Source organism: Dipteris shenzhenensis, chromosome 27 (assembly GCF_047967505.1).
Source record: "Dipteris shenzhenensis isolate YYH24624 ecotype China chromosome 27, Dip_SZ_1.0, whole genome shotgun sequence".
NCBI lineage: Eukaryota > Viridiplantae > Streptophyta > Polypodiopsida > Gleicheniales > Dipteridaceae > Dipteris > Dipteris shenzhenensis.
The window spans coordinates 17,970,870-17,992,803 of NC_141622.1; the positions used below are offsets into that span (position 1 = coordinate 17,970,870).

The following is a 21,934-nucleotide window of genomic DNA, read 5'->3' on the forward strand; positions in this document are numbered from 1 at the left end:
TCCTACAAAGACTTTGAATACAATCACTCCCTATGAGGCATGGCATGGGAGAAAGCCTTTAGTGGACGATTTTAGAGTTTTTGGTTCTGTTGCATATGCCCACGTGCCTGAGGAGTTTAGACACAAGTTGTCAGATAAGGCACTCAAATGCATTTTTGTGGGATATAGTTCACAAAGCAAAGGCTATCGTCTCTACAATCCTGCTACACGTAAGATTTTTGTTAGTAGAGATGTTATATTCTCTGAAAATTCAGCACATACACATGCTGAATTTCAGATTCCAGCTTCTTCAGATGATGTGTTTGAGGGGATGCTTCCTATAGCATTTGGTTCCCCTGATGAAACTCAGAATTTACAGCAACCTCCTCCAGATCCACATGCCCCGATTCAGCTACCGGCTGATTTTAGGGTGTGGATTAAGTTGTCAGGCAAGAGATTCAAGAGATACATGCAGCCAAAACAGTCCCGAATTGGTTGCTTCAAACTCGCAGGGAGAGTAGGCTTGAGGCTCCATTGCTTGGCAGGACTCGTAGTGCAGTAAGGCACGCAAGGGGGGCTCTTTCAGTTGAGACAGCTTATGTAGGGACTCTTCTTGATGAAGAGGAGCCTGACTCTTTTGAAGAAGCAAAGGATAATGTGCATTGGATGTAAGCCATGCACAATGAGTTGCAGTCCATAGAGAAAAATCAGATTTGGGTTGTTGTGGATTTGCTATCAGGTAAGCATGCCATTGGTACCAAGTGGGTTTTCAAGGTAAAAAGGAAACTAGATGGGTCTATTGACAGGTATAAGGCACGGCTGGTTGCCAAAGGCTATGTGGAATGTCCATCAGTTGGACATAAAACAGCTTTCCTTAATGGGGACTTGCAAGAAGAGGTTTATGTTAAACAACTTTCGGGATTTGAACTTTTTGGCAATGCATTTCAGGTATGCAAGCTTAACAAAGCTTTATATGGGATGAAACAAGCCCCACGTGCATGGTATGCCAAGATCGATGCATTCTTGGCAAGTAAGGGATTACACAATAGTCCTACGGAAAGAACCCCCTACATCAAGAAGGATGGGGGGGATATTTTGGTCATCATTCTTTATGTAGATGACATGTTGCTCATGGTGTCAAATGAGGATATAATTGCAGATTTCAAAGCTGAGCTGAAAGCTGAATTTGACATGACAGATTTGGGCATGTTAAATTTTTATTTGGGGATCCAGTTTATACAAGACAAGCGTGGCATCGTTATGTCTCAATCCAAGTATGTGCAAAAACTCTTGGATAGGTTCAACATGCATGATTGTAAGCCTATTGCCACTCCAATGGAGCCAGGGCTGAAGCTTACTATGTATGATGCAGGTGAATCAATGGATGTCACACTTTACAGCCAGGCTGTTGGATGCCTTATATACTTGTGCAATACCAGGCCCGATATTCAGTATGCAGTATCTCAGGTGAGCAGATATATGCAGAGCCCAAAGACAACACATTGGCAGGCTGTAAAACGCATCTTAAGATATTTGCAAGGCACAAAGTCTTTTGGCTTGATGTTTCCCAAGGGGAGTGACTTGTAGATGCATGCTTACAGTGATTCAGATTGGGCTGGAGACTATGATACCAGGCAATCCATTAGTGGTAATTGTTTCTTTTTTAGCAACGCTTGCATTTCTTAGCTGAGGAAGAAGCAATCTACAGTGGCTACTTCCTCATGTGAAGCTAAGTACAAGGCAGCTTTCACAGCGATTGTTGAGTGTCTTTGGCTGCGACATTTGTTCGTTGATCTTCGTCTCATATTGGAGGGTCCTTCTCCTATTCTCATTGATAGTCAGAGTGCCATTGCAGTGGCAAAGAATCCTGTGTTTCATGCTCGCACGAAGCACATTCAGGTTCATTATCATTATGTCAGAGAGAAGTTGCATGCAGGGGAGATTAATATGATGTATGTGTCAACACATGACAATGTTGCAGACATCTTCACCAAAGCACTTCCACGTGAGAAGTTTGAGGCATTTTGCGATTACTACCTTGTACACCACATTGGCACTGTAGGGGGGTGTTAGAATTATCTAAGCAGTGGCCAATGTAATGTAATAAGTGAGTTAGGGGCACTTTTTCCTCTTAGAGGTTTTTTCCCCTAACCACGGTCTAATCTCTAACTATGGTTAGTGATTAGATAGGGTTTTGTCACTTAGACAAAACCCTTATCTCTATCCTTGTACACATGCTTCATTCACTTCAGTTCAGTTGACATTCGGGAGTGAACTACGTTTAGCTCACTCTCTCTTTGCTCACTCTTGCTTCCATTCTGTTTTGTTAGAATTATTAATATATTCTAGGCATTGGCCAATGTAATGTAATAAGTGAGTTAGGGGCTGTTACGCTCTAGCCGAGGTAGCATGACCTCGGAAGAATCAGTCGACATTTCCCTCTCAGATCTATCTAGTCTGGTGCTATCAGCCCTCACCTAGGACCTTGACATTAAATCCCTCCCGATCATTTACATGAAGCGCAAACACATATATTACAGAGATAGATCCTTTAAGGGAAATGTCGACTGATTCTTCCGAGGTCATGCTACCTCGGCTAGAGCGTAACATTCCTTCCCTCTTCAGACATCAGCGTCCTCGATGATAAAGTCTGGGAACACTCTCTGCAACTGATATACGGATTCCCAGGTAGCTTCGGATAGAGGCTGACCATGCCATGCAACCAACACCGTGGGTATCTTTCGATTTCGTATTTGTATTGTTCCTCGGTCCAGGATTCTTGTTGGTTTGCGCCTTGCAATATCCTCTATCTCCTGAAACAAAACCACACCTTCGATTAGTGAGTCACCTGTATGTAAAAATTTCTTTAAACGTGAAACATGAAAAACCGGGTGCACCTTACACCCCTGTGGCAATTCTAATTTATAGGCTACACTGCCTATTCTCTTTAGAATTAACCACGGCCCACAGTATCGAGGTGATAACTTAGCACACTCTCCTGAAGTCAACGACTTCGAGTGCGAAGGAATTCTGAGAAAAACTTTTGCTCCTTCTTCAAATACTCTTATAGACCGATTTTCATCCGCATACACCTTGGCTGTATCCATAGCCTGGCGGATATTAGCTCTCGCAAGTGCTAGCATGAAATGGCTGGGAGGAAAATCATGGTGCTGCTCCCGTGATCTGCAGTAGAGGCTAGAAAATGGAAAAGGTGTAACAGGGGCACTTTTTCCTCTTAGAGGTTTTTCCCCCTAACCACGGTCTAATCTCTAACTACGGGTAGTGATTAGATAGGGTTTTGTCACTTAGACAAATCCCTTATCTCTATCCTTGTACACACACTTCATTCACTTCAGTTCAGTTGACATTCGGGAGTGAACTACGTTCAGCTCATTCTCTCTTTGCTTACTCTTGCTTCCATTATGTTGGCCACATGGGAATTTAAATTCCTCTTCCCTCATGATTGTTGATCAGTTTGTGTGTCAATGGTATGACCTAGTCCAAACTGGGTCAGTTAGACACTACATCAAATAGTCTTGGAAGCTTTCCTTGTTTGTGAAGGGGGTAGATGAAAAGTAGAACATGATCAGATTTATATGTAGTCATCAATTTCCTCAGATGTATTGGCATCTAGACCCAAGTCTTTGAATGAGGCAATGCACCTTGGTGAGCTATATGAGCCCAAGTACAACCCTAGGGAGAGAATTGGGACTTTCCAAAAGCCATCTACTGTGGATTATAGTGGGAGGAAGATCATGGGTGAGCAGAAATTTCATCTGGGTACCACGCCCTTTCCACCAATTTATGGGACCTCAGGTAAGGTAATTCCTAAATATCCTACTATTAAGGTTTCAAAGGCTAATATCTTGGGCAAGGAATCTATGTTTGCAGATAGACTCCCAGAAAGTGATAAAAATAGGAAGGAGGCTCATAAGCAATTCTCCCACTCTCTAATGGATGAAAGGTGGAAGAAGGGGCTCTATTTCAAATGTGGAGAGAAGTGGAGTCTGGACCATAACAAGTTATGTAAGGCCTATCAACTCCAAGTAAGTTGAGCATAATCATTGAAATCTCACATTCTGAAAATGAGTTGTCTTCCTCAAAAGATGCAGAGGAATTCCATGATTGTGGGCAGGAGGTTCAAAGGGATGATGAAGTATTGGATGAGAATCATGTCTTCAATCCAGGTGGACATTTCCATGGTGCACTGAGAGCTTTAAATGGCTCTAGAGGAATTTGATGCCTTATACCTCACAGCAAATACACAGTTTCAGAGTCGTGCTTACACAGAATGGTGAATTCCAGTCGAATAACTTAATTTTAGAACTTTAATAAATTTCACATAAAAATACCACAACTTTAAATGCATTCACACCACATAACAACAGGAAAATAAAAGAGATAGAGACAAGAACACTGGCACCCAACTGGGTGAGAATGAGGCCGCTACAATGGTAGTACAGATCTTTTGACAAAACCCGCTATGAGAAATCTAGAGTTCTAGACCAAGACTCAAATATAGGACTATTACAATGATTTTCCTTTTCAAAAGTGAGAATTAGATGTACATATGACTGAAAATCATCCAAGAAAGTAACCACTAGAAGCCTGTGGCCCGGTACCAGGTGGAAAAAGACGCATAAATGGTCTTTGGTCCCACTTATCCCTAAAACACAGGAATCCACCCGTTAGGGTTAGTATAGAAACCTTAGACTCTGGAAAACACAGCGCACAATAGAAGCGGTTAACTTTTCAACCTAAAAGAGGTTAGAATCTTTGGAAATGGAAGGGAACATGTTCTAGAAAGCCCTATGGCTGAAAAACAAAATTTGATTGAAAGACAAAAAACGGAACTAAATGCGAGAAAAACAGCACGTAAAAGAAAGTGTAGTATTTGATAAAAATGAAATGCGCGACGAAGAATACTTGCCATATGACTCGTCTTGGGTGCTGGAAAGGAAGAAAGGTAGGCTGAAGCAGAAATTCCAGCAATTCATCAAGTTGGATAGCAGGAGGATGGCTAGGAAGAGGGCGAATTTGCAAAAGAGAGTTAGCAAGGAGAGGGTGCAAATTTGCAGCGAGAGCAATTGTGATTGCTTAGAACTGAGCCCAAACTTCATATAGACCTTGGGGGAAAGTAGAAAGCTACACAAAGCTTCTAATTATAGTATCCGATTTGTTATTCTATGTTGAATAGTTTTTAGGAGTTATTTGAATATTTTAATTAGGTCTCTTAAAATTTTTGCCCCATGACCCTCTACCCATGCACACAATTAATTAATTTGGGGCCTAGGACTCAGTTAACCCTAGAACGTAAATGGCTTGTATCTAGCTCTAAACAGCTTAGAAATCTACCAAACTAGAACCATCTTTTAGCTCACAAAAAGCCCTAGAAACTAGATACTCATGGACTAGGTTTTGAGATCACTTTCAACTCACAAGACTATGTGATCTAGATCTATCCTCATTGACTAAGCAAGGCCATTGAAGGTGTTAGGAGTAGAACAATCGGGTATGGAGAACCCTTGTGGATGTGCAAAGCATCATCAATCTCATACGGCATGTTGGTAATTTAATACCAGGTGGAGGGTGATCCGGTAAGATAGTCATTCGACTCGTAACTTCTTTGGCATGAAGTCCACCCCATGCACTAGCTTCCGACATCCTATCACTAGATGTGACTATGATGGACTTTGGATACTGAAGATCCATGGCCATGCTGAAGATGGCAAAGAGAGAGACCATGCTGAAGACGGTAACAAAAGACCATACTGAAGATGGTAAGCATAGGCCATGCTGAAGATGGCAAACCAAGACCGTATTGAAGACGGTAGATCATGTTGAAGGTGATAGAGCCACGTTGAAGGTGACTGGTTGCACTGAAGGTGATGGATCACACTGAAAGTGATGGATCACACTATCACACTGAAGGCGATAAGAGCTCTGATGTCTAGAAAGGGTCACACTAAAGGTGACAAGTGCTATACTGGAGATAGCAATGCAAGGGTCACACTAAAGGTGACAAGTGCTATACTGGAGATAGCAATGCAAGGTGAAAAGGAAGTACTGGAGATAGCAATGCACATGGTAGCAAAAGATGCCCAGTCGGGATGTGGAGTTCTGTCACAAGAACTTACATAGTAAAATACACACGCGTGGGTCAGTAAAAATGAGATCTCAAGAAAGTAAAAATAATGATTTAAAAATATATGGTAATGAGAAAGAGCCATTGTTACATTCCCTCCGTCGCTGAAAATTCAGTTGCCCTCAACTAGCAACAAGCTAGATGGGAATATTGCATTGTAAAACTTCCTTGCTTAAATTAATGAACAAGAGTATTGCCATGTATATGCGTACAGCATGAGTCTATTGTGAGACTTGAAAAAAAAAGATAATAGCATAAAGAAAGTTGATAAACTTATTGCCATTGTCAGCTGAAGTGTTGAAACACTCAACAGCCTTAAATAGAACGATCCTTCATCGTCGATTTGTGAAGTACTTATAATGCTCTTGGGTTTGGATTACCAATAACTTTGTAAATCGAAAGTAGACTGTCTTTATTCCTCAACCACTTCCAAGACAGCTTTCACCTTCGCTGTCCCTTTATCAGTTGTAGATTGTCTAGGATTTTGTCATTTTTCTTCCCTAAAAGGACAATCCAAAAATCTTTTGATGTATCTGAATTTGATAAGAGTAATCAGCATGATACTGCCCATCCACCACTTGTATTAGTAGTAGGATAATACAAAACTTCAGTAGATACTTGCTGTAATTCTTTTATCTTGGACAAATCTTAGTCCGTTTCAATGATACCTATGTCTTTTCTTTTTAAAATCAGTTCAATCTTTTATCATTCTCCCTCTTTTCCTCAATCCTTTTCATTGAAGGAATAATTTCTTTCAAGGTATTTGGATTAAAAACACTTGATTTCATCATGAAGAGTTCCATTCACAAAGCTCGCCGAACACTGACACAAAGTTCGCCACTTGCACTGCGCCACAAGACCGAGGCATAGGAAATCTGCCATCGTTGTTGGCATCACTCCAAGTTAGGGTTTTCCTAAAAGACATGGATTTTTCAGGAAGAGAAGGTTTAGGGGAGGTGTCATCAAACGGTTCGGATGTAGCAGCTGATGGGTTGGAACGGGCTGAAGACGGAGAGAGAGGCCACTGAGATACTTAATGCTTTCTCTTGTGGGTCTTCTTCTATCTCGGACTTTGATTACACTGGTGACTCCTGAATTGAGTGTTTCTTTTTTTTGTCTTCTAAGGAGATTTATTTCTTCTCTGAACTTGAGATTCCCCTTCCTCGTCTTAATCACCAATATGCTAAGAGAGCAGCAGCTCTTACAGTCTACAGATTTGCTTAAGAAGGGTGCTTTTTCTTGGAACTCTTCAGCTCAATCAGCTTTTAATGACCTCAAGGAAGCACTTATAACAGCTCCAATATTGGCAAGCCTGATTTCTCCAAGCCTTTCTTGATTGAGGCTCCTTTCTTGATTGAGGCTGATGGAAGTGGGAAGGGCATTGGGGCTGTCCTCAAGCAAGGTCATGGTGTCATTGCATACGAACACAGGAAGCTGAGTGACAAAGAGTACATCTTTCCTACTCATGACAAAGAGATGCTTGCTATTGTACATGCAATCAAGAAGTGACACCAATGCCTATATGGTAGTCATTTCAAAGTGAGGACATATCATAGATCATTGAGGTATTTTCTGCCCCCAAAATACCCTAACTCCAAAGCAAAAGAGGTGGTTGGAATTTATTCGATGCTATGACTTTGACATTGAATATAAGAGAGGAAAGGAGAATGTTATAGCTGATGCATTATCCAGACTATGGTCTTGCCAATGCTATGCCATTTTTACTATATACAAGGATTGGATTCTTGATATTCAGGCGGAATACTTGGGGTAACCAGAAGCAGCTGAGATCTTCATGGCTCTCCAAGATCCACAATGCCAAGATTTCCCTCAATACGCCTTGACGGGACGTCCGTCAATATTTTTTGGTCCTGTCTTTAGTTCCTGCAGAGCAAAAATACTCGGTCTATGCTTTCTAACTAGCTTCTTAACTACTAGTTTTTTCCATGTCGAACAAGCTCCTCTTACATTCCAGGACATGCAAGTAATCTGAGGTCTTCTGCTTGTTGTGTCCGGCATCTTCTTCTCCAGGGTCTTGCTCCATGTCATCCGCCAGATAAGAGTATATTTGGTCCCTTATTCTTCTTTCAAGCAACTGTTTTGGAAGAGATGCATAGCTCACCAATGGATGGACACATGGGTTTGGGCAAGACCTATGACAAAGTAAAGCAAAGCTTCTATTGGAAGGGGTTATGGAAAGATGTTATGACTTATGTTAAGGGTGCCAGCAAAACAGGACTGAGAACACATTTCCAGCAGGCCTTTACAACCCTTACCTATCCCTGAAGGGAAATGGACTCACATAAGTATGGATTTTATTGTGGGTTTGCCTACTACAGCCAAAGGATGGAATAGTATATTAACAATTGTGGACAGGATGACAAAAACAGCCCACTTCATACCTACCAAGACCACATATACTTCTTCTGAAGTGGCTGGTCAGTTTGTGGAGCATATATTCAGGTTACATGGACTTCCACAGCAGATCATAAGTGATAGGGATGCCAAGTTCATGAGTGGATTTTGGAAGGAACTTTTCTCTCAGATTGGGACTAAGTTGCTCCAGGTACAGCATATCATCCTCAAACAGATGGTCAATCTGAGAATGTCAACAAATGGGTGGAAGATTAAAACATTTTTGTTTTGATACTCAAAAGTCTTGGGACAGGTGGCTGTGTTTAGCAGAGCTTTGCTATAATTCTACCAAGCATACCTCAATTGATATGTCCCCATTTGAAGCATTATATGGGTGTCAAGTCCAACTACCTTCCACCATTAGCGACCAAGTCCTTCTCAACCAACATGCCAAGGATGAAGTGGACAGAAGGCATGTGAAATACCAAGAGGGAGATTGGGTTTACCTCAGATTGCATCCTCATATAGTAGGTATGCCACTTTAAGGGGCAACACTAATGCTAAATTGGCTCACAGGTTTTAAGGCCCATTTCAGATTCTAAAAAGGGTGGGAGACTTGGCCTATAAACTCAGATTACCAGCCACTGCGATGTGTTTCATGTTCTCTACTTAAGAGGCACATGGGACCATCCATTCTAGTTGCAGCAGAGCTTCCTCCTATTGATGAATCAGTTCAAATTGAATATGTTCCAAAAAATCTATTGGGCTATAGAGACAAGATACTCAGAAACAAAGTGATGGAGTATCTCATCAAGTGGAAAGGATTACCTGATGAGGAAGCAACATGGCAACCGGAGAGCTTCTTGCAGGAGTATCCAAATCTTATGGATTGAGTCCATACTTTCTTGCTCTTACCAGGTTCTCATTTTCAGTTGTATTGCTTGCCTTCATTTTGAGGGCAAAATTTCTGTAAGAAGGGGAGGATTGTAACATTAGGGCATGCTAGGTTTAGCAGTAGTCATTAAATGGGGGTCCCATTCATTGTTAATACTTTGGTATTCACTTGTACTTATAATAGGGATTCCAAGGTTCATTGTGAGTCTACCATGTGGCAGCCTATTGTACTAATCCCATAAGCAAAGGTGTTGCTGGCCCACTTCCCAAAATTATAAAAGGGGCTTCAGCTGTACTTCATTTCCATTGATCATTAATACAATGCAAAATTTCCATTCAGAGTTGTACCTCCTAAGCATCAGCTACAAGCTGTAAATGCAAGGACATCAGCCTCTATTAGCCATGCTAGCCAGCCCATGGAGCCGTACAACATGCCCTCTTCCCAGTAAGAGTGACCTTCCCTCTACCCTATTCCTATGTTTGCTACTAGTTCTTGCTATTCTCATCTTCATAGTCCCTAAACTAGCAGCAGATAGCAGAAATAGTAGAACCTCTGCTTCAGAGAACCTCCATCTTATCAGTGGAGCTGCACAACTTGGAGAGGGAATGTAGTTTCCTTGTTGCAGCACAGGCCAAATGATAGATTGTGACAAGTGTGTACGAAAGAGGTGAACCATGTAACAGGAAGATATTGGCCTTGTGACCATAGATCTATAGCCTTGGAGAGAAGTGTCATAAAGCTGGAAGGGTCCTAGCCACCTAGCTCAGACCTTGCTAATATTCTTGGTATCCATGCAGCAGTAGAATTGACAAAGCTCAAGGTACAGAATGACCACCATCAATAAAGTGAAGATAGCATACTAATCAACTCAATTCAGGAATGTAATAAGAACAAACTCAAGGATGGAGTAACAGATTGCAAACGATGCCACGTGAAATTATGCTACGTATGCAAAACGTGTAATATTTGCTAAAACGTAGTTTATGCTGAATTGTGATGAAAACCCTGCAATATTGTAAGCTTCAAACGTTTTTGTAATCTGATAGCTTGGGGTTGCTGTGCAGCTATTTAATTGTCACTAATCAGACTACTTATGAGTTGATACGAAGGGGACGGATACCTTATTTGAGGTTAGTACACTATGCTTGGATGTGTTTTTTGTTATGCCATGTTTTATTTGGAAATCCTTGAATGTGAAAGTGCATGGTGTTAATGAATAACCTTCTTTGCAGCAACGTACGTGACAATGTGAAGCCTTTTAGCAGAGGGATTGTGAATAATATTATTTCTTTTTGCTGTGGATCCCGTTCATCCTATCCACTTGAAGAAATGCCTTCCCAGGATATTTTAGAGGCAAGAGCAAACAGCTCTTGTTGTGAAAAACTGAATTTCAATTGCTGCTGCACGTTGTAGTGCTTCCATTCAAGACTAGGGTATTATTATTTGGCATATCTATTAAAGTCTAGATAATGTTTGATTCATGCTTTGTGTTTTGGTTGGTGGGAAACGATTTTAGCAGCTCACAAAATACTGAGAGGTGCAGCCACGTATATATTTCTTTCCACTTTTGAGTCATTGTGATGCGTGAAGTCTTGGGACAGATTGACCTTGTTTTATAGCCTAAAACTCTCAGAAAGACTACAAGCAAGTGTAAAGTGTCCCCGAATTTTTCAAGAATTTGATGTTGAGCACTGTAGTAAAAGGCTTTACTTGTCCATATTCGAAGCATGAGGTCAATGTTGAAGTGATGAGAGCATTTACCTTCAATTCAGTGCTAAAAGTAGTTTGTGTCTGTCTGCTGACGTATTAGGTTGCCACCTGTACAAATTCTAAAATTTCTGTAGCTGTTCAACATGGAAGAACTTTACGAAATTGCACCGAATGCAATGTCTCTAATGACATGCCTTTGTGCATGTGCACGTTTTGCTGTTCATGTCAGATGGAGAGGCAGATCGAGGGCAAATAAGACGATACAAATATATGTAGCATAGTAACTTTGGAACACTCTGCAGTCTCATGCATTCTTGCCTCCCAGCCTTTGTGTTTCATTTGACCTCACAGTTCCCACCTTCCCCCATGAAGTTGTTGCCACATGCCCTAGGGATCCCCACTCTAAGGTGCCCTCCTCATCTCAATTCAAGGTTCCCCCCAAGGACTTAATCCCTTGTGCTAACTTTGAGTCATAATACATTGCCCCTAGGGGCCATTTCTCCTTACAAAAAGCATAGTACTACCCTCGCCACATTCTAGGTGATGTAATATTATTTTTCAAAAAGTTTGTTTAGTCCTTGGAAACAATATCTGGAAACGTTTTTTTGAGTTTGTATATGATAGGTCCAACAAGGCCACGTGTCAAAGGAAGTGCTCTCTATGGGGGGGCCAAAAATGCTACCATGGGGTACTTTGATTCCTATAGGCCATTCTATGGGCTATCCATAGGTGCCACTCATTCCTTGGTATGTGCCTAGTAGGCCTAGTTACTGTCAATTAGGTTAGTTGGTATAGTTAGTACATGTACCACTTAGGACACTTAGTCCAATAAGGGCGCTTTGTCCTAGGGTTTTATTGTATTGGCTCTCTCTTGTACTTTCACTTAGTTCTGCGGCAATTCATTATAGCAGCTCGTTTTTGTCTTCTCTCCTCATTTCTTGAGCTTCCATTGCTTGCCCTAGCCACAGTGGTATCAGAGCAGGTTGGGGATCCATCCCCTTAGCCATTGATAGTTTTTCCAAGCTGTTTGCAATCCTTTTGAGCGCTCATTCTTGTTGCTCTACTTCGTTTCTACACACTCGTGAGCACCTATGGCCTCAAGCATTTTCGTCGCGCAAGAACACCGTTCCTGGCACGACGAATTAGAGTGCTTTTTGCAGAAGACTGTGAAGTGTAGGATTTGAGCCATTTTCTTGCATTTGTTGTTGCAGTCGTCTCACATGTGTGGATTCGTGGTCGTACGAACTATACAGATCAATTGCAATTGCATTTAATGCATGGTTGACACTGTACGGATGAAAGTACATTGCAATTGATGCCTTTCAGAGCTACGCATGCATTTAGTGTTGTATGTCCTACCTCAAGATTCAAGCTAGTTTGTTTAAAGCTTTTTTCAGCCCTTTGGAGCTGGCTCGCATTGCGTGCCGGTGTTTGAAGACTTTTGAAGCTTGCTACTGCCATCCAGAGGCCTCTCATTGAGTCCATTCCTTCTCATTTGGCTTCCCCTTGCCTCGGGCAGTGAGATTTCCTCCATTGGATCACACTCCTCTCATTTCGAAGTGCTCTCCTCATTGTGGGAGCACTTTCTCTTGTTGTAACTCTCATTTCTAGCCTTCTCTTGGCATCTCTTACTACCATTTGCTGTGCCTTTCACCTCTTCTTCAAGGGTGAATCCCTCTGCTCGTATTTGGAGCCTTTTCCCTGATGTATTTTTAGACTACATCATTGGGTAAATCTTTGTTGCATTGGTTATTTTAAATTTTTACAAAATAGTTCTTTATTTACTTCATTTGCATTGTGGAAAGGCCTCGTATTGGGGATTTTTTCAAGAGGTACACCTTGAGATAGCAAAGTCTTTTGCAGTGAAAAGCTTTGGAGCTTGAGCAGAATTTTGCCTTTTGGTTTTGAGAGGTTGCCCTTCTCGCATTTTTCTTGCCAGTTGGTGCTTTTGCCTTGAATTTCAGCACCATGACTAGTAGCAAGGATGATGTTTTTGGAATGCTTGGGGTTGAGGACAAGTTTGATGATACAAATGACCCTATGTGGGCATATATGATGGGGCATATTTTGGTTGCTAATAATTTGTGGAATATTGTTTTAGGCGCTGAGGTCAAGCCTACTCGTAATGCTGCTTTTGGTGCTACAGTTATTGTCTCTAGTAACAGGTACTGCTTCAAGCTCATGTGGTGATAGGTCTAATGCTACTTTTGGAGTTGTTGCATCTTCTACTGTAGGTACTTTGCCTCCTACTCATGAGCAGATTCACTGGAATGGTCATGGTGCCAAAGCACATGCCTTGATTGCTCTTTCAATTGAAAGAGTCATTATCCCTTATATCCGGCCTTGCAAGACAGCAAAGCAAGTATGGGATTAGCTTGCATTTTTATGTTAGGCGCGGAATGTGGCGAGGGTTGCCTATCTCTGCAAGCAGTTGAAGGACTTGAAGCTTGAAGAGAGTGGTAATATGGATGCCTATCTTATCAACGTGAAGGATTTGAAAGAGCAGTTGACTAACATTGATGAGGTGGTGCCTGATTCTAAGCTTGTTTCTAATATCCTTAATGGGTTGCTTGACTCTTATCAGGGCTTTGCTACTACATTGAGATTGATTGTAGGTGGCAATGCCAATCATTATTCCTTTGACCAGCTGGTTTTTCTCTTACTACAAGACGAACAAAGTCGTGTAAATCATAATGCTTCTATGGCTAGTGATCAAGCCTTTGCTGCCCAACATAAACACAAAGGTAAAGTCAAGGTTTCAGCTGGTAAACTCCCTTATTCACATGGTGGTCACTCCCATAATGCTTCTTCTTCGGGGGATAAGAAGAAGAAAAAGAGATGTAACTATTGCAGGAAACCTGGGCATGACGTTTTTGAATGCAGGAAGATAATTGCATCTGAGAAGAAGAAGAAAGAGTCTGGTCTTGCAATATCTGGTTCTCCTAGTCTCAATGATCGACATGAGTCAGCTAACTTTGCACAAGACCAGCATTGGGCTTTTCTTGTTACATGTCAGTATAACCTTAATGTTCATGATGTCTGCATGACAGTTTTTGATGTACTTGATGCCTGGTTCTTTGATAGTGGTGCTAGCAAGCATATCACTTTCTGCAGGAAGTTATTCATCTCACTTGAGCATGCATCTAAGGGGGGGAAGAGTTACATGTGTCAATAATGCATCATATATAGTAAGTCATTGGGTAAGTTGCCATTACTTATGTTTCTAGTGGTCTAGTCACTCTAGACAATGTACTTTATGTTCTAGGCATTAGCAAGAATCTCATCTCTATTTTAACCATAGCTACTTGTGGCTATTAGATTCTATTTGATGGTGTTCGATGTGCGGTCTATGATGCTACACATGCCTTTACCATTTTATGCCTATGATAGATGCTTGGATGATGCTGGACTTGCAGATGCAGATGCCTATGCTGTTGATTGTTCTACCATGGCAGACACCCATTTGTGGCATGAGAGATTTGGACACCTCAACTTTGGGGCTTTGGTAAAGTTAAAAGAGGATGGTATGGTTATTGATCTTCCAAAAATCCGTATGCCTTCAAAGCATGTCTGTGAAGCTTACTTGCTTGGTAAGATGCACCGTTCTGCATTCTCCAAGAATGGGAGAGTTGGTACCTCATGCAAGTTGTATTTGATTCATAGTGATGCTTGTGGACCCATGTGCTATTGGAAAATTTTATTATTTTGTCACATTCATTGATGACTTCACTAGGTTACTTGGATTTTTGCTTTGAAATCCAAATTTGAAGTTTTTATATGCTTCAGGCATTTTACTACCTTAATAGAGAATGAAAGCAGGCTGAAAATCTTTCAGATTAATACCGACATGGGGGGATGAATACATGTCAAAGGGTTTGTTGACTTTTTTGCCTCACTTGGCATACATCATCAATGCATTGTGCCTTACACTCCTCACCAGAATCCCATGGGTGAGAGAAAGAATAGATCAGTCATGGAGATGGCCATGTGTATGTTGAAAGGCAAGCACTTGCCTAACAAGTTATGGTTGGATGCCGTTATGTGTACAAATTACATTTTGAACAGAAGATCTACCAAGGCATTGAAGACCATCATACCTTATGAGGCTTGGATAGGTCATTGATAGCGGAAGTGAGAGAGGAAGAGAGAGAGGAGTGCACACGATATAGCTACCTATACACTAAGTGTATTAACAATGCACATGAAGATATACATGTGAACCCCTTAGGGTTAGGGTTAGGGTTTGTCCCTATGTCCTATGTGGATAGTGCAATTTACACTATCTTTAACACCTCCTCTTAAATTGCATTGGGTAAGTAGAGGGTGCATGTACAAGACCTTTTTGTGGATTTCATTTGGTGCGTATGCTAGCATCTAAAACTGAACAGAAAACTGAAAAGAAATCAGAGTAGTATGTGCGTATGTGAGCACGGTGACTACATAGCGGCAGCATGTACAATGAGTACAACTTATGTGGTCTTGTACAAGGTGTGGATTTCCCCCTCTTAAGTTGTGGGTCATCCTTCGCCTTTGGGAATAAAACCTAGAAGATAGGCCGAAAGGAAGAGGAAGGAAATATGCAGAAGGTCAAGTCCACTTGGATCAAAGACTAGTCGATCAAAAGATGACTGCGTGAATGCATGTATGGATGCATACTAAACATGTCAAAGCTGAACATGTCATGAGTCGTCGTGGACTGTGTAGTTGCTCTGAAGAAGAGGCATCCGGATGTGAAGCTACGTAGCTATGGCGATGTGATCCAGTAGGTTGTGACATACGAGAGTGCCACCAACCCAAAAAAACTGACAGCAATGTGTGAGGTATGCTATAGTAGAATAATAATCTTTGTCAAATGATGTAGGGTCGTAGAAGACTGCATAGTCGATGTAGACAGAGTGATACAAAGGTTGAAAATCTGGGGCCGGAGGTTTAGGTATGATACGCTGCTCTGTTGAATAAGAGGCCCGTACCAATGACAAGGTATGGCAATCTGTCAGACCTGTATGCTCAACTGTCATGAGCTGGAGGTCGTGGTCTGATGTGTGCATAGCTAAACATCCATCGGCATGGGATGTAGCAGTTGTCATAGGCTCGTCGAGAAGGAGTTGACAGTATAAAGGCCTAGAAGCCCGAAATACAACTGAAAGTGCATAAGATGTCCCTAAGGCGAATGAGGTGTCGAATGCCGATGTAGGGACTGATCTATAATCTTGGATCCAACCACTGATGTGCATCAAGTATGGGCTATATATGACAGCCATAAGTGCATGATAACACACTGAGTCTCCCCAGGTTGCGCTATGGCTGAACCTGATGATGTCCACTGCACTAGGGCAAGACCGCACTTGATGCATACATATCCTCGTGCTAAGGAATGATCTGCTGATCGAAAAAGGTGGTGGTGATAATTGGATCCAAGGATGCAATGCGGTACGAGTGAGCCGATGCTGAAATGTTCTGAAGACTGATGTGCTGATCTGAATTGCTGAAGGGAACTGAGCCCAAGGTATGCTCTATGTCAGAGGTGAAAGCATCAGTAATGGATACTGGAATGAATCACCTGAAGAGCTGAATGCACTGGGGCATATATCTCTACATGTGGCAGAAGATGTGAGTGCCTCATGCTGAGGACTTACCTATTGAATAACTGCATGATCACTGGTAAACTCCTGCTCAGTATCTGCATATGATGTGAGAGTAGATGGAGCCAGATCCATGCATGAATGTGATGGTTGTACATCACTAGAATCAGTCTGAGCCGATGTCGATGGGACTGCCTCATATTGAGGACTTACCATCAAATATGCCTCGCGCTTAGGGATTACTACCGAATAGGCCTCATGCTGAGGGCTTACCAAGAAGTGTGCCTTATGCTGAGGGCTTACCGAGGAATGTGCATGATCAAAAACTACGGGTTGATCCATGCTAACATCCGAGGCATATGCATCTGATCTGTCAAGGTCAATGAGGCTCGAGTCTGCATCATAGACTGGTACATACCCCGTGGCAATAAATGGTCGAAGAAGTTTCTCTTTCCACTCACAAATCTCATCTGGAGTCATGATTGGTGTATCATCAGCTGTGTGATGATAATAACTCCATGCTAGAGGCGGTCTAGTGCTCTGTGCAAGAGGCTTACCTATGTACCGGTGAGAGTGTCTACCCATGAGAACACTATGTGAGAGTTGCCACTGGGGCGCTTACGTTGAACGGTCAAAACCAAGTCATGTGAGAACTACTGTGTGCCAAGGATCAAGCCTGTAGTAGAATGATGACAACTGCGTGTTAGGTGTAGCCAAGAGGTTGTACAAGGCTGATGTATGTGTGCAAGAACCAATGCCAAAAATAGTCAACAAATGTAACTGTACATGCGTGGCATGTGTGCGTGCAAAGATGCAACAATCCTGAATTTGAGAGGAAGATCAATGCCAAGTGTCACACTGAGGTGCTAAAGTGCCAATGCCAAGAATATTGAACTGGTGTCAGATGTGTGAATGTGTACACCGATGATAGATCCAATGGGATTGACGTCAGTGGGAACTAATCGGCTAATGAGGCAATGGCTGACTTGGCTTTGTGGAGTTGGATCTCCTCTATGGCGGTGCTAGTCTACACGTCGATGCGCAAAAATACAGCAAGTGAATTTTATCTTAATTCATTTTAAGTGCTTGGTGCGCTGTAGAGGATCAGGAGGTGGTTCTGATGATGAGGAATCAATTATGCTGACATGTGAAAATCTCAGATGGAAGATCTGAAGTGCTCAGCGCGTAGAGGGCGAGCTAGTGAGCAATTTTGCTTTTTGGATTACCTCCAAATTCCCCTTGGATCAAGAGATACGCCCCCCGAAAGGATAGGCAGATTTTGATCCCAAGAAGGCCCAAAAATGATGATGTGGCCTAGAGGGTGATGTGGCAGAGGTGGTGATCACATGCAGAATACAACTGTGCCTATGAAGAGGCAACTGTGCCTGTCTGGCACTTTGTGTGATGAGGTGGCACATGGGTGACTGTGCTGCTGACTAGGTAGTTGAGGTGTCTCATGCTCACATGGTAGGTTGATGATATGGCATTGCCACATTGGCAGTTAAGCTGGTAGGCTGCTGAGGTGGCCAATGGTGACATGGCACTCGCCAGCATAGATGATGATGTGGTAGGTGTGGATGAGGTGTTGATGTGGCACGTTTGAAGAGTTGCCACATGGCATAATATTGACCAAATGTGGCTAGCCTTATCTAAACCACTGACCTAGGGTTAACGTAACCTAGGTTAGTTTGACCACTCACTCAACCTATGGTGGAGGTTGAGGATAAGGTCCCTCCCACGTGTGCTAGCAGAAGATTCTGTCCTGTTGCCATTCACGTTGGAGAGCACAAAAGCCGTGAAGGTGTGTAACCATCGTTGTGGAAGAGCAATCTGCCCTTCGTTTGCTGCTCTCGTGGAGCTTGTTGCAGTAGGCTTTTGGCATCACGGGTTTGTCGCTGAGGCTTGGAGACCATGGCTCATAGAAGCAACAGTTGTTTGCTTCTTGTGTTGGTGGTGTGGACATTGTTGGTCGAGTCGCCAGTCGGCTGGAGCTTGGCCCTGCTCAACGGGATTTGTTATGTTTGCCTTTGAGTTGTAGAGGTTTGTGGGCTACTAAAGCTTGTTGGAGTGTCGCTTGCTCCGTAGCCTTGCTTGCTTGTGTCTAAGCTATTTCGTGAGGTCTCATTGAGAGAAGCTCGTGAAGAAGGCGTGTTGCTAGCCATGGATCTCGTCGTGGAGCTAGGAGCCTACTTGTTGATGATGCTACGTCTGGATCGTCGTTGCGCTATGCATAGCTTGGGTGGCGGAGAAGCTGAGTTGCAAAATCGTGGGGCTATAGGAGGTAAGCTCTCTTGCCTATGGGCTAGCCACTCGTGGATCGAGGAGGATGGTAGACCTCGGTGGATGCTACGCCTGGTTGGAGGATTGCATGCGATTGGAGCCTTGGATGGGCCGATCTTTGTCTCAGCCGTTGAGGGTGCTTGCTATAGAGGAAACAACGTGGGCGCTTGTAGAAGACAGTGGCCTTGAGAGACTATTCAAGTTGTGGAGAGAGCGTTGGAGATGGCACGGCAACAGGAGTGTGGAGATGGTTGCTAGCTTTTGTAGAGTCGTGTTGGCTAGGGAGCCATGGAGGGATGCAGGGCCGTTGAAGGAGACCATTGGCAGCAGCTAATAGAATCATTGGAGCTATTACTGTTGTTCTCTTTCTTCTCTGTCAGAGAAGCATACGGCTAGAGTCTTTGTTTGCGGGTGGCCATAGAAGGCCATTCATGCCGTGAGAGGATGTTGGAGCACTAAGGTTTCTACATCTTTGGCCAGCTGAGTCGAACCATCACTTGAAGAATGGACAAAAGAACGCCTTGAAGAGCTCTATCTCGGGTACCAAAAGAAGAGCTGAGAACTCTCTCAAAGAAAGAGTTGAATCTCTCTTCCCTCACAGAAAAATAAGCCTTCCACAACACTCATCCTCTTGAAATCTCTCAAAGAGACAGAGAACAACCAAATGAACATATCTCTCTATCCATAGCTCCGAATGGCGAGCTTTTTGAACTGAAACATAGAGGAGATTGAGCTCTACGACAAGAGCTAGAGATAGAACGGAAATGCATCAAGGAGAGGGCTTGTGCCTTGACTGAGCAAGGGCTTGTGTGCCTTGATGGAACAAGGGCTTACACTCTCTCTAGCAGAAATCTCTCTCAATGGAAGATGCCTCACGCAAGGAGGGCTTGACACTCATGAAGGGAGTGGAGCACCATCGGCTCTGATACCATGATAGCGGAAGTGAGAGAGGGAGAGAGAGAGACGACTGCACACGATATAGCTACCTGTACACTAAGTGTATTAACAATGAACATGAAGATATACATGTGAACCCCTTAGGATTAGGGTTAGGGTTTGCCCCTATGCCCTATGTGGATAGTGCAATTTACGCTATCTTTAATAGTCATAAGCCCAGGATTTCTCACATGATGACTTTTGGATGCTTGGCATATGCACCTGTGCCCTCTCAGACATGCACAAAGTTGGATGATAAAGCTGTCAAATGCATTTTTATTGGGTATAGCTCAAAGAGCAAGGGCTATAAGCTCTACCGGGGCAAGTGTTTTATCAGTAGGGATGTTGTCTTTGATGAATCTTCCTCTATGCCTTTGTTGGACTGTAAAAAATAACCCATTATTGATGCTTCAAATATCTTTGACAGCTTGATGCCTTTATTTTCGTTCAATTCTCATGATGATGTCACATCTGAGGTTGCTCCTTCATCTGTCAGTCATTTGTAGCCACATGTGCAGCCTGAAATTCAGCCTCATTTACAGCCTGATATGCCTTAGCTTAATTAAGGACATTATACACAGGGCTCTTGACTAGGAGAGAGTTCAAATACAGCAGCCCAAAAAGGTTCCTCGTTGGCTCCTTGACACATTAGAAGACAACAAACATGATGCTTCTCTGCCAGCCTGTATGAGAGAAACTGTCTGCAAAGAGCATGCTAAGTTGGTTACTTGTGCATTGATTGCTACAGCATGCAATAACGAGCCATTATGCCATAAGGATGCCTTTCAGAATGGATGTTGGTTGAAGGCCATGCAAGTTCAATTGGTGTGTGTGTGTGTGTGTGAGAGAGAGAGAGAGAGAGAGAGAGAGAGAGAGAGAGAGAGAGAGAGAGAAGAGAGAGAGAGAGAGAGATGACCATGGAACTATGCAAGATAATGAAAGAGGGACTAGAAGCCTAGCATGGTGAGGATACCACACACATCCTCTATGTCCCATAGGAGAAAAAATGCATTGGGTGAATGGGTGCCTTGCACCTACAGCTTGAATGATTGGATAGTCATGAGAGGATCTTCCACAGATCCAGATAAGCTTCCCAAGAGCAAGAGAGGTGATATTTTGCATGAGTGGAAGGGCCGCATCATGAACTTCAAGCTTGGGAATAAAGGATGGCTTGCAAAGGTGTAACACATCTACATGGGGAAGGACATGAACCTGGCTCCGTTAAGCAATCAATCGACAATACCATCACATTGTAAGTCTGCATTTTGTCTAAGTTTTCTAAGTGTAATGAGTTATTTTGAAATTGTATTTTGAAATAGCACTTGTACATAGCATATGTATTTCCTACAGACTTTGAGAAGTGGGAAGCAGTCGAGTTCTTAGGTAAGTTTACTACCATTCATGAGGATTTAGGAAGGCAAAGGCATGCTGGAGAGAAGTTCCCTGCTTTGAAACAGAGAAATATATATTGGTATAATCCCAAGTACATTACTCCAAGAATGGCATCAGGCTATGGCCATCTTCAATGCATTGCACCATCACAACTTGAAGACATGGATACATTTACATTTGGCTCTAAATGTCTTGGTTTATGCCTCTGCATATTTTTGCTTCTTGTTTTCAAAATATCCAAATGCACAGAACAAAAACCATGTGGTCATGCAAACGCCTACATGAGAATGCCCTTGAGAAATTGCTTGGGGTGAATTGGGAAAGCAGGTCAGGTGAACAAAATGGTGATCTATTTCAATGCCATGCATGTAAGGACAATGTGGTTGTTAAGTACCACATCTCCCATCAAATGTTATATTTAGCGAAGGCGCTAGAAGAAAACATGTGGCAATTGGCTCCCCCTTGACTCTAACTATGATAATAATACAGGGGTAAGTTTATGTATTGATGTTCATTTAGGAGATGTCAAGAATGTGACCGTCACATCACAATGGACTCTCAGGGATGTGCAGGAACAAATATTGGTCATGGAGGATGGCATGCTTGAGTCCTTCCATTTTACCTTAAATGGTCAAAAGGTAGACAATTGTACAGAGAAGC

At 42.6% G+C, this 21,934-nt stretch overlaps 1 protein-coding gene across 2 annotated transcripts in view; it reads left to right on the forward strand.

Annotated features, from left to right (window-relative positions):
- Positions 1-11,033, forward strand: part of LOC147883967 (protein S-acyltransferase 10-like) — a 37,579-nt gene extending 26,546 nt beyond the window's left edge. Inside the window, exons 10-11 of one of the 2 annotated variants that reach the window (XM_087398587.1) lie at positions 10,439-10,504; positions 10,607-11,033. In XM_087398587.1, coding sequence (XP_087254713.1) covers positions 10,439-10,504; positions 10,607-10,787 — 247 coding nt within the window. In that variant the 3' untranslated portion in view covers positions 10,788-11,033. The remainder of the gene's footprint in view (positions 1-10,438; positions 10,505-10,606) is intronic. The other variant, XM_087398588.1, reaches the window with a different exon arrangement.
- The last annotated feature ends 10,901 nt before the right edge of the window (positions 11,034-21,934 follow it).